This window comes from Melospiza georgiana, chromosome Z (assembly GCF_028018845.1).
Source record: "Melospiza georgiana isolate bMelGeo1 chromosome Z, bMelGeo1.pri, whole genome shotgun sequence".
In the NCBI taxonomy this organism is placed as follows: Eukaryota; Metazoa; Chordata; class Aves; order Passeriformes; family Passerellidae; genus Melospiza; species Melospiza georgiana.
In genome coordinates this window covers 905075-922653 of record NC_080465.1, presented here as the reverse complement: position 1 = coordinate 922653, position 17579 = coordinate 905075, and the positions used below count along the sequence as shown (strand labels likewise).

Below are 17579 nucleotides of genomic sequence, written 5' to 3'. Positions count from 1 at the left end.
GGCATTTTGGCAAGGCACCCCAGCACTGGATATTGCCCCTTTTATCGCTCACTAAACTTTGATTTTAAAAATTTAAATAGTGGAACTTGGTTTTGACAAGAGAGAAAACACCAGCAGGGTGGAGAGGTTCAGAACCCAACATGGGTCCTAAAACACAACCTTTTTTTTTTTTTTAAATATGTAGTGGAGATGATCAGCTCTACCACAAAATAAAGAAAAATAACTAAAATCCAAGCCCCCCAAAAACACCCAAACACAAAAACTCCCAAAAAAAACACACATTAAAAAAAAAAAAAAACACCAAAAAGAAAACCCCAACACACTTCCAAAAGTAAAATTAAAAATTATAATATAGCTCTTTTCAGAATTGGCAGCTTATAACACTTCCTTAAAAATCTCAGTTGGTTCTGAGCTCATGGCAAACACCACAAGAAACTGAAATGGCTGGACTGACTTGGGGAAGCCTCTGCTTCTATAAATACTGATTCTGTAGCTCAAACAGAAAACCTTGCGGGATTGGTAAATCCAAAAAAAAAAATTTAAAAAAAAAATTGGAAGCTCAGTTGGAAGCATATGTTCCTACACATTTAGTGCAGAGGCACAGTGTTAAAAAAACCCATCCCTCAACCAGTAATGACTGGAACACAGAAAGAGCTGGGGAGAGGTGCTCCCCAAAACCTCACGTTCCTGACCCACAGCCCCACCAGCACCGTTCTCCACCCTGACAAAGCCTGGCCCGAAAAAGAAAAACCAGTGAAAAAATTAAAAATCAAGCTTAAAAGTTAAATCAAGGTAAACTAAGATAAATGAGGTACAATTACTCAGTAAGTCAGGGACTGAGCTGCTATTTCTGCGCTCAGAACTTGCTCTGCACAGATCTCCTGGCACATCTGAGGAACTGAGCAGATGAGGCCAAATCGATGCAGCTCCATCAATAAGGGAGACAAAACAAAATGAGCAGCAGCACTGGCTGTGAGACAGGTGGGAGAATGGAACCCACATTAAACTGTTGGAGTGTTTTATTTGGACTTTATTTGAGTGTTCTCGTGCCCACCACGAGCAGGAGCCCCTGGTCACCCCTGGCATGCTGGAGGCTGGCACGGTGGCTCACATCATTCCTGCAGGGAAGGGACAGAGTGACATTCTGGTCTCCAGGCCCTGGGATTTTGCATTTCCAAGCCAGCTCTGACCTGTGCTTGCAGCCACTGACATTTCACCTGCTGGCCAAGAGCATTTCCCAGCAACTCCACAAACAAGCCCTTCCCAAATGTCATTTGTCTTGGGATCTAATTATCATCCAATAACTTAATTACACATTATGCACTTCTGTTAGAGCACATTGTGATGTTTCAGGATATTACAATGCCTTGCAGGGGAAAGCTGAGGACCTCAGTCCGTGTTTTCTATCCAGTAAAACTTTTTCTCACCAAAATCTGATCTTATTACCCGCACTCCTTTTAATTACTCGTGGGGTCTCCTGCTGCCTTTCACCCTCAAGGGGGACCAAAAGTCAAGAACAGAAAACAAAATGGATCAGGCTCAGGTGCCTGACCAAAACCGCTTCACGTGGATGAGGGCTGCCAAAGGTTTAATAACAAACCATTAAATGTCATCAATGTTCTCCAAGCTCTGTCTGTGTGGATCCAACAGGCCCTTGAGGAGGGATGTCAGGAATGAACCAGCCCTCCCTGAGCTCCATTGTCAGCCGTGCAGGCTCCCCACACACGCACAGCTACAAACAGCCCACTTGGCAACACAACACACGGAACATACATCTTGAAGAGTTGGGAGGAAATGCCTAAATTTTGGCAAATCTGCAAATAAATACGGCTGTGAGATTTTCCCGTCCTTCTCTTTATTCACAAAATGTGCTCACCAAATATTTCTCACAGAGCAGAGCTCAGTCCCTGGGTGGATCACAGAGGGGTTTTTGCTTGTTTGTCTGGTTGCTGGTTTGGGTTGTGTTCTTTTCCATTTGTTTGTTTGTTGGTTTGGGGGTTTTATTAATTTTTGTATTTATTTCTCACCTGTCGCAGACATCTTTTATGAAAATCCTTTCCTTAGGATTTTTCCTCCTGAGAAGCTGAGAGGCCTCAGGAACAAAATGCAAACAATGGTTATCTGCTGCTGTGGAATGCAACAGGTGCATCTGGGATTGGTCTATGTTGGATGTTTCTAATTAATGACCAATCACAGTCAGCTGGCTCGAAGAGAGAGCCAAGCCACAGGCCTTTGTTATCATTCTTTGCTATTCTATTCTTAGCTAGCCTTCTGAGGAAACCCTTTCTTCCATTATTTTAGTATAGTTTTAATGTAATATATACCATAAAACAATAAATCAGCCTTCTGAAACGTGGGGTCAGATCCTCATCTCTTCCCTCATCCTGGGACCGCTGTGAGCACCATCACACTCTGCTGCCTTGGGTCACGGGGGATGCTGTAAATTCACTTTTCATTTCCTCTCCAGAGAAAGAGGGAAGCTCAGTGCCGGTGCCTCGTGCTCTGCTGCCCACCAAAACACAGGAATCTGAAATACCTGGGGAACGTGCCCCCACACTCTGATGTGCCCAGCAGGGACTGGGGGACAGGGACAACCTGGGAAGGCGGCCAAGAGCAGGTCACCCCAGAGCTGCCTCCACACAGGAACATTGAGACACTCTGCCACCACAGGCAGCTCCCTGCCCACATGCCAGCAGTAAGATCCATGGGCAATACAAACCCTGAGGGTGCCAAATAAACCCCAGCACTCCTCAGTCATCTGTTTGAGATTTGCTGACCGCTCATATTGCGCGCCGCATTTCTCCCGCCGATCCCAACACTCATCTACAGTATTAAACGCACAGGATGCTGAGCAACTCAAGGGGGTTGCCCAAAAGAAAAAAAAAAAAATGAATAACTTTTAACAAACTTCATCCTCATTAAAAAATGCCCTTTAAGTGCTGTTGGTTGGTTGAACATTAAAGCAGCTGAAGGTAGAGCAAAGCTGTTGGTGGCGTGTGCCAAGCTGTGAGTGTAAAACAGAGAGGATCCACAAAACCACTGCGTCCTCTACAAAACCAGAGCTGCAGCCGGCAGGAAAAAAAATTCAAATGATTGGATTCTGTTAATCTCTGGGGACATGCACCTAATACTGCATTTAATTTTGCTAAGTGGGAGGAAGATTATTGCAGGCAAGACACAAAGAATATCTCTGCTCCAATCATGCAACATTTACAACCTTAAATACTCCGAGGCAGTTATTAATAACAGTATCAGAACATTTCCACGTATTCAATGCACAGTTACGAAAGAAACTAAACACACAGGCCTCCTCCCAACGTGGACAATAATAATCATGTTAATATTTACATTCCTCTAATCACTTGTTTCCAGTAACATTTCAAAAAGTATCTGTGAACTTGCTGGGTAACAAGTGCAAGCCTTCTGTGAGGCTCTGCAAAGAGCATAATTTGGGGCATTTTGCTCCATTTTTGAAAGAGTGTAACCCCTCACTGAGACAGAGCCAGCCATTCTCCTTCCAGAGTTTTGGAAAGAAAAGCAGAAATGCGTGCCCATCCAGACTCCCAGTGCCACAGTGAAGGACCTGTTGGGAGCTGCTCTTGTTTACAGCCCTCAGTTCCCCTGGGAAGAAGCAGTTTAACTAAAATCAGAACCTATCTGCATGTGGTATTTACATGTCTTAATCTGCTGATTTCAAACTCAGCCTCTTCCACGTTGTTATTCCTTCAATAAATCTATGTGTTCCTTTTTCTGCCTGAAATGTGAAATCAGAGTGTACAGCAACACCTGTTTGGTGCTTACAGAAATTCTTCTAAAATCTGAGGGAGATCAAAACTCATATTTTTCTTTAAAAACAAGAATTCCCTCTGCAGATCATTCAGTATATGCAGCACGCTCAATTTGATCACACATTTCCAGAATATCAGTTGATTCACTCTTTATGCAGTCATTATCAACACAGGCTCTGTACTTTTAACAGATTTTCCTTTGAAGCAAATATCCCTGTGAAGGGGAAGGAAAACCACACTAATATGTTAATGGAAAAGGCAAAATAAGCACATTCTGCCACGGCAATTGTTTCTCAATCCCTTAATGCTGCAGTATCAGAGCAAATCTTGCGAAGGCATTTGGATCTCCCTCAGAATTGTGGTTCCTGTCCCACCTGAGTATCCCAGCAGGGTGGGATGTGTCACTGCCCAGCACCCGGGCTGGCCGGGACATGGACACCACATCTGGGCACATCTGGCGGCCAAAACCCTGCGCGCTGTGCAGGACAGGACGGCCCAGCCCAGCCCTCATCCCACCACCGAGCGCTGGCAATGCACAGAGTTTCAGCCGGCACACGGCCTGGCAGTCCAAACAACTGGAAACCAGCACTGAAAGCACCTGCAAGGCAAGGAAAGCAAAATCTATCTGTCCTGCAAGCATTTCCCGTAATCTTTATTATGTAACTTGGACGAAATGCATTGCTTTTTCACGTATCCACTCAAGGTATGCTGATCAAGCTCTCTCGTGTGATTAAATCCTCTTTCTCTCCCTCATTTGTGTAATTTTATAGCACATATCACTCTGATGTCTATCACATCACTCTAATTTACTCAGGTAAATAAAACCCAAAGTAAAGCAGATAACTTTGTCTTTTGTCCCTTCTTTGGAGCAAGCTGATTCTTCAAAAACTGCCACAGAGCTTCTCTGTTTCTTCTTTTTTCTTTTTTTCCTCATTCCATTAATACATTTGTGTGGTGAAATCAAAGCAAATTAAATCTATGCAGTATTTTTTCACTGCCAGGGGTTAGCATGTGCAATATCGACTTTTCATTATCATCTGATTAAAGTTTGCCTGCCTCTGTTAATAAACTGAAGGTTCGTGGCTTATTGCTTCACACCTTTTAAAATGTGAGCACATTTTCTAAATGAAAGAGACTGCTTAATTTTCAAATGTTTTCATTCTTTTTTTTTTTTTTTCTTGCAATGGATCGGTTTTGGCCACTGAGGGAATTTCCTGTACACCTCAGCAAAGATTTGTGTTTGCATGTGTGTTTACAAACAAGGGCGCACTTCAATGATTAAACACCTGCGAAAGGTACTCACACTCAAAAGCTTTGAACAAAGCTTGGGATCAAGCAAAAGGTGAACAGAAAAGGATATTTCCTGATGGTCTCTCTTGAAAATTCAAACAGCATCCCATGAAAAAAAAAAAAAAAAAAAAAAAAAAAAAAAACAAAACCGAGGCATTCTTCTGCCTCTTTAATAGCAGCCTGCTATTCTTGAAAGCGCCCAACACAGTTGATGTCTGAAGCAATAAAAGCTCAGCTTCCTGCCCTGTAATTATTACTAGATGCAATTATGAACAACTCATTCATCACTATAAAAGCACAACTTAAGGCTCGCGGAGAACAGGCATGGAAGGGGTTGGTTTCAGGCAGTTCCCTCGGCCAAGCCGTAATTTGCCAACAGCGCCGGTAAACAGCCGTAGTAAGCCGGTGTAAAGGAGGCGACACCCATGTCTAATATCATCTGGGATCCTCCAGCACTCCATGTACAACGCCACGAAAACACGCCTCAGAGCAGCGGGCAGCAGCTGGAGGGTGAACGCGACACAGCCGCCCACAGCCATCCCGGCTCCCCAAAGTTCGCTCCTCGCTCGGCCACGAGGCCGCCTGGGCACACCAGCATTATTTACAGGTGGGGGAAAAAAAACATCAGTGTAAGGCGAGGCTCTGAGCTCTCCTGGCAAAGCTGCCGCTCCAGGACAGCTCAGAGATGCGCTGGGTTTCAGCACACGGCTGCGGTCCGTGTCACTTTCTCACCAGCGTGAGGAAACACCTGCAGCCAGCCCGAAACAGCGCCTGGAACCACCCAAACTTCCCCAAGCCCGCCCCGTGCGGGGGGAAAGGCGCCGGGGCACGCCAGCACCGGCTTCGAGCACATTGCAAACGGGATCGGGAATTCAGACTGCGAGGCAACAGGAGGAGCAGGTACGACACCCGCTCTCCATCCACGCCGAGCGAGCAGAGCGTCCTTCCCCTCCCGGTTATGTAATACACGCGAGTGTTTAACCACTGCTGCTCTGGCACACGCGTGTCACACGGATCAGCTCCGGGCGGGATCAGCGGGGCCGCCGGGGCGGGAATGGGGCAGGAATGGGGCAGCAATGGAGCCGGAATGGGGCAGGAATTGGGCCGGAGTTGGGCAGGTCACGGTCGCCCCCCGTGGAAGGAATCCCACCCGAGCCCCGGGCGGTGCGAGCCCCGCAGCCCCGGGCCGGACCCGGCTCGGGCTCTCTCTGGGCCATCAGTGCCATCCCAGGGCTGCCACCCGTGCCTGGCAGGGACCCCTCGGGATGTCGCAGGCTGCCATCAGGGCAGGGCTCACCCGGACACCTGCCCGCCTCTGTGCCCCCAGAGCACGGCTGGCAGCCCCACGGGCAGGAGGGGCTCGGGGACTCCTCACGGCGCCCGGTGCTGCTCCGGGACTCTGGCCCCGTGCTGAGTGTGCTGAGAAACGCACAGCTGCGTTTCTCCACGCGGCACAAGCGCTGGCACCGAGAGCACCCCGCACCTGCCCTGTGAAACGCCCCTCTCCGGGCAGCGCACCGAAACTCGGCGGCGCTCACAGGGCGTGCAAACGCAAGGCTGGGCGAGGAACGAGGAGCCGCCGGCCCCGCTCTCGGCCCGCGCTCGGGAGCCGCCGCCGCTCTTGGGCCGCGCCGGGCCGGGGGCGGCACCGCCGGCAAGGCGAGGGGGCGGCCCGAGGGCCCGCTGTCCCTCCCCGCTGCCCTCCACCCGCGGCTGGGGCCGTACCTGCTTGTCCAGCGCGGCATCCTTGGCGCTGCCCGCGGCGCATCCCTTGGGAGCGGGCACCCGCTCGCAGTTGCAGCCCTCCAGCATGTACATGCCGGCGGGGCGGGCGCTCTGCTCGCCCTCGAAGTAGAAGAGCACGTTTTGGTAGAGGGCGAACCACTTCTCGTGCCAGCGGTTGGTCTCCGCCGTCTTCTTGCTGAGGTAGCCGCGCTTGGTGCCCTCCTTGCGGGCCAGCAGCGCCAGGTACAGGGCGTGCCCCTCGTTGTACCGCACGCTCTTCTGCATGGTGCCCGGAGCCCGCGGCCGCGGCGCAGCCTCGCCGGGCGCTCTCGGAGCAATTCATGGGCTCCGGCACGCACCGACGGGGCGGCCCCGGCCCCGCGCCCCGCCCCGCCCCGCGCCGCCTCCCGCCGCCCCAGGCACCGGCTCCGCCGGCGGCGAGCGGCCCCCCGGGCGCTGACGTGGGGGATCAGCCGTAAATCCGCTTTGGAGAGCGATTTAAAGAGCAAAGTCGCCGCCGCCGCAGCGCCCGGGCCCCTGCCCCCCGCCACCCTTCCCCCATCCCCGCATCCCTCCGCTCTCCATCCCCCATCCCTCCATTCCCCCGTCCCCCCATCATTCCATCCCCCCGTCTCTCCATCTCCCCATCCCGCCGTCCCCCCATCATTCCATCCCCCCGTCCCCCCGTCTCTCCATCTCTCCATCCCCCCGTCCCTCCGCGATGCGGAGCGGGGCTCCCCGCGGGCCCGGCAGCGCTGTCCGCGCCGGCCCGGGAGCCGCGGGGCTGATTTGGGGCTGCCCCGTGGTGTTTCTCGATAGTTTCCGCCTTTTTCCCGTTCTTCGAGCGAAAATCTTGGAAAGCGGCAGGGCCGGGCGAGCGCGGCCGCCGGAGCGGGGTAACTTCGCTCTCGAGCCGTGGCGAAAGAATTAAAGCAAAAGGCAGCAGGGAAACACAAGAGAAGCACCAGAAACCCGTCACTTTTAGCCCGAAATTCAGGCCGATAAAGGCGCGGGGCAGCGTCCCGGGGGTCGCCGCAGCCCCGCGTGTCCCGGGGCAGGGCGGTGGAGCGAGGGGGGCAGCAGGGGCTGGCTCCTGCACCCCGGCGCCTGCCCGCCCTCATCACAGCCAGCGAGCTGGCATCCCGAATTCTTTTACATAAAACATACCAGTATGGAAATGGAGCGACTTAAACTTCCTCTTAGGGCTCTTTCGGGAAAAGCCTTGGAACTCTTTCATTTGAAAACCTGTTTTGCATACGTAGCTCTCGCTGCCTTTCGCTTTGCTGCGTCTCGTGAGTAAAAAAGAAAAAGGAATAAAAATGTGGAAGTTACAATATTCAGTATTGCCGTATAACGCGCAGGATGGGTTAGAAAATATTTCCTGTGTGATCTGTGTCAGCACCTGTGGTTCTGTGCATTATTTGCAGGAACTATGGGCCTGTGCAGGGTTGTAAGGCCATCATCTTGTCGACAGACAATTTTGTATGAGAAAAGCACAAACAGATGCACAAACCCTGCTGGAATTTCCTTTGCCTTGTGCCTTCCCGCAGTGAAATCAGAGCCCAGCACACCAAGGCCGGGGAAGCCGTGGCTTTGGGCAGGTGTGACAGCACTGGTGCCCCTGCCAGCTCCTGTGTGGAATTCCATGGAATTCCTGCAGCAAAGGGCAAGGCAGCCAGAGCAGCAAGCAGACCTCTGACACTCAGTGAGGAGCTGCAGCTTTCCAGAGCAAGCACGTCGCACATCACGGGGAAATCCTACAGCAAGAGCCCATCCTTGCCAAGATAAAGTTGTGGGCTTTTGTCCCAGCTGACGTAATTTGTGCTTTAATAAAGCTTTTGCAGGAGTCACGAATGATCACACGTCATCCGTTCCACCAGGTCACCTGAGACACACAGAAAAAATAAATGACAGGAGGTAAATTTTGTTAAGAAAGAAAGCAAGAAAGCAAGAGAAAGAAAGAAAGAAAGAAAGAAAGAAAGAAAGAAAGAAAGAAAGAAAGAAAGAAAGAAAGAAAGAAAGAAAGAAAGAAAGAAAGAAAGAAAGAAAGAAAGAAAGAAAGAAAGAAAGAAAGAAAGAAAGAAAGAAAGAAAGAAAGAAAGAAAGAAAGAAAGAAAGAAAGAGAGGGTTTTCTTTGACTACATCATTTTCTCCCAGACATGCAGACACTTTTCCTCAGCTGAAAATGTTGAATATGTTGAATATGTCATTGCATAGCAATCTGTAGGAACTAAAAGGAGTCTAATATTCCTGGTCACTACAGTAAATGCTGTCTGTATAACCATCAGCTTGTCCTTTATTGTTCAAGTATGATTTAGTTCTCTCCATGATATTATCTTTATTACTTATCCCTGATCATTCTCATACAAGTACAACTTACGTTTTCTTGCTTTAAATGTTTACAACATATATATGAATGTACATGCTATCTAATACATCCAAATGTATCTGTGTATCTATATGGGATTATTTTTTAAAATTCTTCATTATCAACATTAAAGAAGGGGTTTTTTGTGCTTTAAAAAAAAATGGAATTCTAGCCCAAATTCATATGTATGAACACGATCAAGTTATATGTGCAAACAGATGTAAAGGAGTCCGTGGATGTAATTTATTCCATGGGGCTCTGAGGAAGAGAACATACAGATAAGCACACTGTTTTACTTTATTTTATATCCCTTTCTTCATTTTATTGTATTTTAATTCCAGGGCATTCATTTATGAATGAAAACACATTCCCAAGTGTTGCCAGGATGGGCTCCGAGGACCTCGCTGTAGAACTACAGGGGCAGGTTGTGGTCCTGTTTCAGCAGAGATAATTTGACCCAATTAGGCTACATTTAACCTGAAATTTCCTCTGGGAACCAGCCCAATGCAAGGTGTTCAAAGATGCCATAAGCAGGGAAATACATGGAGTTGTGTTCCACAGCAGTGGAATTGCTGAGTCCCGCACCCAGAAGTGACCCTGGGAATTTGGGGAACAGGGCAGTGAGTTGTCAATCCTCTGGGTGACAAAAATATCTAGAAAATCTAGTTTAGAAATCAAGTAAAATTTAGGCCTCTATCCTAAAAAGCACTTCAGAAAAAGTGCTGTTAATGTAAAGGCAGTAAAAACTGTCTAAAGCAATGAAGGAAAAGTTATCAACATTATACTGCTGCTTTTATGTCTGGTTTTGTATATACGTGCTCTACTTTTTATATGTTTATGTCACTAAATCACTATTTGCGTTTTCATATCAAGGTAATGTATCAAATACAAAACAATTTAGTAAAGCTGTTGAAGAAGTGCTGCAATAACTTCTGGGGAAAAAAAAAACAGTTTTGCTAAGAATGCCCCTCTCTGTCTCCTCTTGCATATTGTTTGAGAAGCAGAACTGAACCAGTCTCTTCTCTGTGATTTTACTCATTTTTGCTGATCTAATTGTTTGCTCTTTGAGGCACACAGTATAACTTGGCCACCTGAAAGGTATTTGTGATATTCAGCTAAGATTCAGTTATCTGATAAAGCAGGAAAATTGTGAAATACACACCTCACATCACTGCCATTCCAAGTCCTGAATATCTTGCAAACAAGTTTGAGTTTAATACTGCTGATGACGTCCTTTGAGAGTTACTATTCCTGCTTTGTGGAGACATTCTGGGATGGAGTTTCCTTGTTAAATCAATTTTAAGTCACTCTGTATACCACAGTGGTAATTCATTCCTGATGGATTTACTTGTGGCTGCTCAGGGGGTGAGAGAGTTGGCGACACAGGTGTCCATGAGATTCCCTCCTTCAGGAATCCCAGCCCAACGCCCAGTGGGAGCTCCAGCAGAAGGCAGACAACTGCAAATCACCTGTTATGCAGGTGAGGATATCATCATCATCCTCATCATCATCATCATCATCATCATCATCATCATCATCATCATCATCATCATCATCATCATCATCATCATTTTTTATGATCATTCCTTCACCTCTTAGTGCAAAATGTTGCAGAAGCACAGGAAAACCATCCAAGCCAGGAGCCACTCAGTCTGAGCACAAGATCAGATCCCTAGAGGCAAGAAAGGAGTGCAGGGGCTGCGTGCTGCCCTTTGTGACAGGCAGCATCCCCAGCACACAGCTGGCATATTTGCTGCTGGTATTTTGGGAGAAGAATAGCTAAATAAGGTTATAGAGCAACTTTTGAAAGAAACAGTTTGGTGTGTCTGCAGAGGTCGTGGGCGAGTTCTTGCCTGTGGTCAAGGACAGCATGAGAAAATACAAAGGACTGTTGAAAAGAAACGAGAAAAATAAATGCAATGCGGAAGGTGTCTCACAGTCAGGCTGGAGAAAATCAAAAGCAGAAGTAAATAAAAAAAAGAGAAAAGCTGGAATCAAGGGACTCAATTAAGCTGGAGAAATACCACTAGTAAGGCAGGAGGCAAACGAAGGGAGGATGATGGTAATGAGAGCATGGTGGGCAGAGAGCAGAGGGAAACCCTGTGAGCTGAGGGGCGGCAGGAGACAAAGCAGGGCAGGGCAGGGAACCCTGCAGAAAGCCAAGCAGCCGTGCCAGGAGAGCCCTGGGTGCTTGGCATGGCTGCAGCAGGGCACTACAGAGGAGCTGGAAACACCCACTGAGGTGCCGGGAGTGAGAGCAGGACCCGGGGCAGGACAGGAGGCCAACACTGGGCAGAGAGAGGAGGGCTGGGCAACAAATGGGGCAGAAACAGCAGGGCAGGCCTGGGTGACACAGGTGCCAGGGCACCACGGCAGGTGAAGGGAAAGGATTGGGTCCAGGGCAGTGCTGGGCAGGAAAGTGGCATTTCAGATGTGGAAATGCTGATAGTCAAATCAGCACTGAAATCACGTGGGGGAGAAAAGACAGCAGCTTTTCTCCTTAAGCCTGTTTTCAGCTGGTTCCTTTTTCAGCAAAAGGTTTGCCAGCTGGGATTAAAAGGGAAGAGCCAGGACTCAGCTTGTTGACCAGACATGTTAATTAAAAGTTCCAGGACTATTTTATTTAATACAGATGCAACAAGCATTGGCTAAGCGCCAAATGCGAAGTATAGTGACAATAATGCTTCAAAACTTTATTCACATGACTGAAATTTTCACATGGAGACACACACTCGCTTGTTGGAAACATGACTGCCAGAGCTGAGCCCTGAATTTGAAAGTTAGCAGAGATTACTCCCTTTTCCTCTGCTCTGGGAGCTGTGTAATGAGAATTTCACAGACCCAGTGATTAGTGTGGTGTCCTTAAGAAGGGTATTGTCCTACAGCTCACAAATTGCTAAAGCATGAAACTGTCTCGACGTTCTGGGGAGATCTCTCAAATTAGTGCTCTCAGTGTTCCAGAGGCTTTGGCATGTCCCAACACAGATTTCATAATGCTCTCCAAATGTGAGCCGGGAGAGGCAGTGTGATGGCTGAGCTCCTGAGAGCAGGGGGATCAGCAGACTCTGGGCTGTGATTGCTCTCAGTTTCAGAAAGCCCTTGGTAGCTGGGAAAATTACTTTAGAATTAAAAAGACAAAGTAGGATAAAATTTCCTTTTTTTATTTTTTTTTTAATTCCGTATTCCATGCAAACCAAGTACAAATGCAAATCACTCTTTGCTTATTCTGTCAAGATACTCTCACATATTGGCATAGAAATAGGAAAAATGTGTAAAATATTAAAGCACTCTCATTTCTTGGGAAAAAGTAAGCCCCACAGATTGGAAGAAAGATACAGAGAGCGCAGCGGGTGCCATCTGGAATAAGTAAGTAACCCTGGGAAGAAATGGTGATGTTTACAAGGCCTGATGCTGATACAGAGAATTCTCTCCATCTGGCGTGAAGCCTGCAAATAATCTGCCACAGGGGCGCATAATGCAGTAGAGGCAGGTTTGATCCTCCACCAGTTGCATTCCCCCGTGGAAGCCTCAGAAGAGACATTTAACATTTGCTTTGTGCAGCCGAGCAGCTCCTGCCTGCACCCAGCCTGGGGGGCCGCAGGAACCCTTGGGGGTTCGTGGCAAACGGAGCCCCGAGCCAGGAACCAAACACTGCAGGGCACCCTCATCCTCCCAGGGCAGTGTGAAAGCTGTGTAGGTGGTCGGAAGTTGTGAAAGTTGTGTAGGTGATCGGATCCGTGGGTTCGGGTTGAAGCTACTAGTAGGGCTAGGCCTGTACCTGCCTCGCAGGCCGAAAGTGTTAGTATGAGGATAGGCAGGACAGTGGAGATTGATTATTGGATTTGGATGGGTCATACGGCTAGGGCCATGTATATGGACAATATTATGCTCTCTGAACATAGTAGGGCTGAGATTAGGTGGGTTCGGTGAAAGGCTAGGCCTAGGCTAGGGGACAAGGCCCCCACGTTACTTTTGTTTTTGATATGGATGCAACGCTCCGAAAATCATTATAATGAATCTGTTCAGATGCAGCTGGGGCTGCACAAACGCCTGGAGAAAATGTGTGTAACAGCAGAAGAAAAAAAAAAAATCCTAAAAGGCTGTAGGCAGAGCAGCCCTGACAACAGTGATCTGAGCCGATGTTTTCACCCCTCACATGCAAGCAAAGATACACCACTCAACCTCCAGTTAAACAAGGGTAAAAATTAAAAAATAAAATCAAAAAAGTAAAAAATAAAAATAAATGGAGTGTTACATCAGGTCCCTGTTTATTGTGGGGATTTCTGGGCCACTGGGAGGTGCAGAGCAGGTGTCTGTAACTGCTGACCCACTGTTGATAATGTACATTCTTCCTGGTGCCATATTTGCCTGGTTCTCAGCTGAGAAGTTTTGTGGATGCCTGGGAGGTGTGGGTTATAATTTTATGTGGAGGGAGGGGAAAAAATTAAGAGGGAAAAAAAGTGAAAAAATAGCTCAGAGAAATATAATTTAAAAGCGAAAAAATCAGCAATATCCATCTGTAATTGTATCAACGACCTCCATAAAATTTGTAACTTCATCATTAATACTAGGAAGCTTTCCAGGGGATAAGTATATTAATTGCACTTCAAATTTATGCCTATATTTTTTTTAACAGAACACAAAACTAAACATTTACTGTACTTGTCACAAAGCCACAAATGCTAAAATGAGCAAAGGCCTGAATCCATATCAAAGTACACTTGGTCCTTTTATTGCAGAAATTGAGTTTATTTCACAAGTAGGTTCTCCTCGGATGCATAGTAAGAACATAAAATGAAAATAATTTTAACAGAAAATAAAAAAAATTGTGTTCACGCCTTTATTATTTTGTTTGTTTTTAATTCTTGGGTCACTTGTATTGTTTCAAATGTTAGCACATCCCTTTTGTTATACACTGGTGGTCGCAAGTGGTGCTGAAAATTGTATTTATTTCAATTCACCATCCTGTTTGATTGTATCAATAATAAACTGAGATTGTCAATACTCAAGGATTTTGAGGATTCCTTTTCTGAGTGGGGCTATTTTTCACCAAAGAAAAAGGCAACATGAAAATACTGTTCCTGATGATCTGTGCTCTTTCTATTTCTTGCTCTGGTGTTTAATGGCTTTGGGGAAATAATTCTAAATTTCTGACACATGTAGACACACAGATCAGACACAGCTATTGCATAGTAGTTTTGTCAGATATTAGGAAAGGCTAATTAGATAATGCCTCAGAGGATTTGTCAAGAAGAGTAAAAAATATCTGGATGTAACACGTGCTATAGGCACAGGAGCCCACAGCACAGTAAGAGCAGGGGTGTGCAGAAACCTCTAAAACCAGTTCTCCAATACCCTGGGGAAGGAATGGATGAGGGTAATTTTATTTTTCAACAATTTTCCCCATTCTGATGGAGAACACATCCTGAGTAGCTCTCCATGGCATCTGCAGTGCTGGTGAAGTTTAACCTGTACCCAAAAAGATAATTCTCAGTAACTTGTGACAGAAATGTCTCACATTTGTGCATTTCACCCATTTCCTTAATGTTGGAATGTTAAGGGACACAAGACAGATGAGGGACTCTGGACCTGGTTCACATAAGAGATTTGATAACAGAGTGCCTTGGCAAAAGCAAAAGAACTTGCAATCTTTGGATTGCAAGAAGATTCAATCAGACAGGTTAACTGGAAAAAGAAAATCCCATCAGACTCTGCAAAAGCCAGAGATGATGTTGTACGCATAAGTTTGTGTCTGTGGCTGTAACCCGCTCACCGCAGCACACATTGCTGGTCTCCCTAGGACAGTGTATAAACATTTGTGTGTGGAGACCCTGGGGGCATCCCCCAGGCTGGGGACAGAAGCAGCATCCCCCAAAAGCTGTCAGGCCCCACTGGCTCCTTGCCCTGTCCGTCTGTCTGTCCCTGTGTCTGTCCCTGTGTCTGTGCCTGTCCCTGTCCCTGTCCCTGTGCCTGTCCCTGTCCCTGTGTCTGTCCCTGTGCCTGTCCCTGTGTCTGTGCCTGTTCCTGTGTCTGTCCTTGTGTCTGTGCCTGTCCCTGTGTCTGTCCCTGTGCCTGTCCCTGTGCCTGTGCCTGTGTCTGTCCCTGTCTGTCCCTGTGTCTGTCCCTGTCCCTGTGCCTGTCCCTGTCCCTGTCCCTGTGCCTGTGTCTGTGCCTGTCCCTGTGTCTGTCCCTGTGCCTGTCCCTGTGTCTGTCCCTGTGTCTGTCCCTGTGTCTGTCCCTGTGTCTGTGTCTGTCCCTGTCCCTGTGTCTGTCCCTGTGTCTGTCCCTGTGTCTGTCCCTGTCCCTGTGTCTGTCCCTGTCCCTGTGCCTGTCCCTGTGTCTGTCCCTGTGTCTGTCCCTGTGTCTGTGTCTGTCCCTGTCCCTGTCCCTGTGTCTGTCCCTGTCCCTGTGCCTGTCCCTGTCCCTGTCCCTGTGTCTGTCCCTGTCCCTGTGTCTGTCCCTGTCCCTGTGCCTGTCCCTGTCCCTGTCCCTGTGTCTGTCCCTGTCCCTGTCCCTGTGTCTGTCCCTGTCCCTGTGCCTGTCCCTGTCCCTGTCCCTGTGCCTGTCCCTGTCCCTGTGTCTGTCCCTGTCCCTGTGCCTGTCCCTGTCCCTGTCCCTGTGTCTGTCCCTGTCCCTGTCCCTGTGTCTGTCCCTGTCCCTGTGTCTGTCCCTGTCCCTGTCCCTGTCCCTGTGTCTGTCCCTGTGTCTGTCCCTGTGTCTGTCCCTGTCCCTGTCCCTGTCCCTGTGTCTGTCCCTGTCCCTGTGTCTGTCCCTGTGTCTGTCCCTGTGCCTGTCCCTGTCCCTGTCCCTGTCCCTGTGTCTGTCCCTGTCCCTGTGCCTGTCCCTGTCCCTGTCCCTGTCCCTGTCCCTGTCCCTGTGCCTGTCCCTGTGTCTGTCCCTGTCCCTGTCCCTGTGTCTGTCCCTGTCCCTGTCCCTGTCCCTGTCCCTGTGTCTGTCCCTGTCCCTGTGCCTGTGTCTGTCCCTGTGTCTGTCCCTGTGCCTGTCCCTGTCCCTGTCCCTGTCCCTGTCCCTGTGTCTGTCCCTGTCCCTGTCCCTGTGTCTGTCCCTGTCCCTGTCCCTGTCCCTGTCCCTGTCCCTGTGTCTGTCCCTGTCCCTGTCCCTGTCCCTGTGCCTGTGCCTCTCCCTGTGTCTGTCCCTGTCCCTCTCCCTGTCCCTGTGTCTGTCCCTGTCCCTGTGCCTGTCCCTGTGCCTGTCCCTGTCCCTGTCCCTGTGCCTGTGCCTGTGTCTGTCCCTGTCCCTGTGTCTGTCCCTGTGTCTGTCCCTGTCCCTGTGTCTGTGTCTGTCCCTGTCCCTGTCCCTGTCCCTGTGCCTGTCCCTGTCCCTGTCCCTGTGTCTGTCCCTGTCCCTGTGTCTGTCCCTGTCCCTGTGTCTGTCCCTGTGTCTGTCCCTGTCCCTGTCCCTGTCCCTGTCCCTGTCCCTGTGTCTGTCCCTGTCCCTGTGTCTGTCCCTGTCCCTGTCCCTGTGTCTGTCCCTGTGTCTGTCCCTGTGTCTGTCCCTGTCCCTGTCCCTGTCCCTGTGTCTGTCCCTGTCCCTGTCCCTGTCCCTGTCCCTGTCCCTGTCCCTGTCCGTGTCCCTGTCCCTGTGTCCCCGAGCTGCTCCCTCCCCATTCCCCGATCTCTGCACTGCCCCAACACCAGGGTGGCCCCAGGCTGGGCACAGACAAACCTGGGCCCTGCCTGTGTGTGTGCCTGGGAGCTGCTCACCTCCCTGCACGGCTGGAGCCACCAAACTCCTGTGCAGGGCCCTTGGTGCTCCCTCACCTGGGCTGTACCAGCAGCCATGGGGGCTGGAATGTTTGTGTGCCACAGCAAATGGGATTGGATCCCCATCAGTGCCCCACAGTAAAGTGGGATTGGATCCCCATCAGTGTGCCACAGCAAATGGGATTGGATCCCCATCAGTGTCCCACAGCAAATGGGATTGGATCCCCATCAGTGTCCCACAGCAAAATGGGATTGGATCCCCATCAGTGTCCCACAGCAAAATGGGATTGGATCCCCATCAGTGTCCCACAGCAAAACGGGATTCTGATCACCATCAGTGTCCCACAGCAAAACAGGATTCTGAGCTCCATCAGCCTTCCCAACTCTCCCCGTCACTGACACCTTAGCACAGATTAGAGTCACCCGCATGGGCTGCATCTCTCAACTTCCCTTGGCACATTCCCCAGGGTGGAGTTATCTTTTCATACTAAAAACTACATGCACAATATTTACAGTTACTTCCCAATACCCATCACCTGTGTTAGACAGTGAGCTTCTACTCTAAACCAATCCCAAAGTGCCAATATCACAGCACAAGATGGAGGCCGAGAAGAAGAAGGAGAAAGGCTGGACACGCCCAGATTCCTCCATCTTGCCCCATTGTGAAAAATGTCAGTCCTTGTT

At 49.0% G+C, this 17579-nt stretch overlaps 1 protein-coding gene across 5 annotated transcripts in view; it reads right to left on the bottom strand.

Moving 5' to 3' along the window:
- RASGRF2 (Ras protein specific guanine nucleotide releasing factor 2) overlaps positions 1–7168 on the bottom strand; it is a 121813-nt gene extending 114645 nt beyond the window's left edge. For all 5 annotated transcript variants that reach the window (XM_058043574.1, XM_058043575.1, XM_058043578.1 and 2 more), the window contains exon 1: positions 6804–7168. In XM_058043574.1, the coding sequence (XP_057899557.1) occupies positions 6804–7088 (285 nt within the window). In that variant the 5' untranslated portion in view covers positions 7089–7168. The remainder of the gene's footprint in view (positions 1–6803) is intronic.
- Between the last annotated feature and the right edge of the window lie 10411 nt (positions 7169–17579).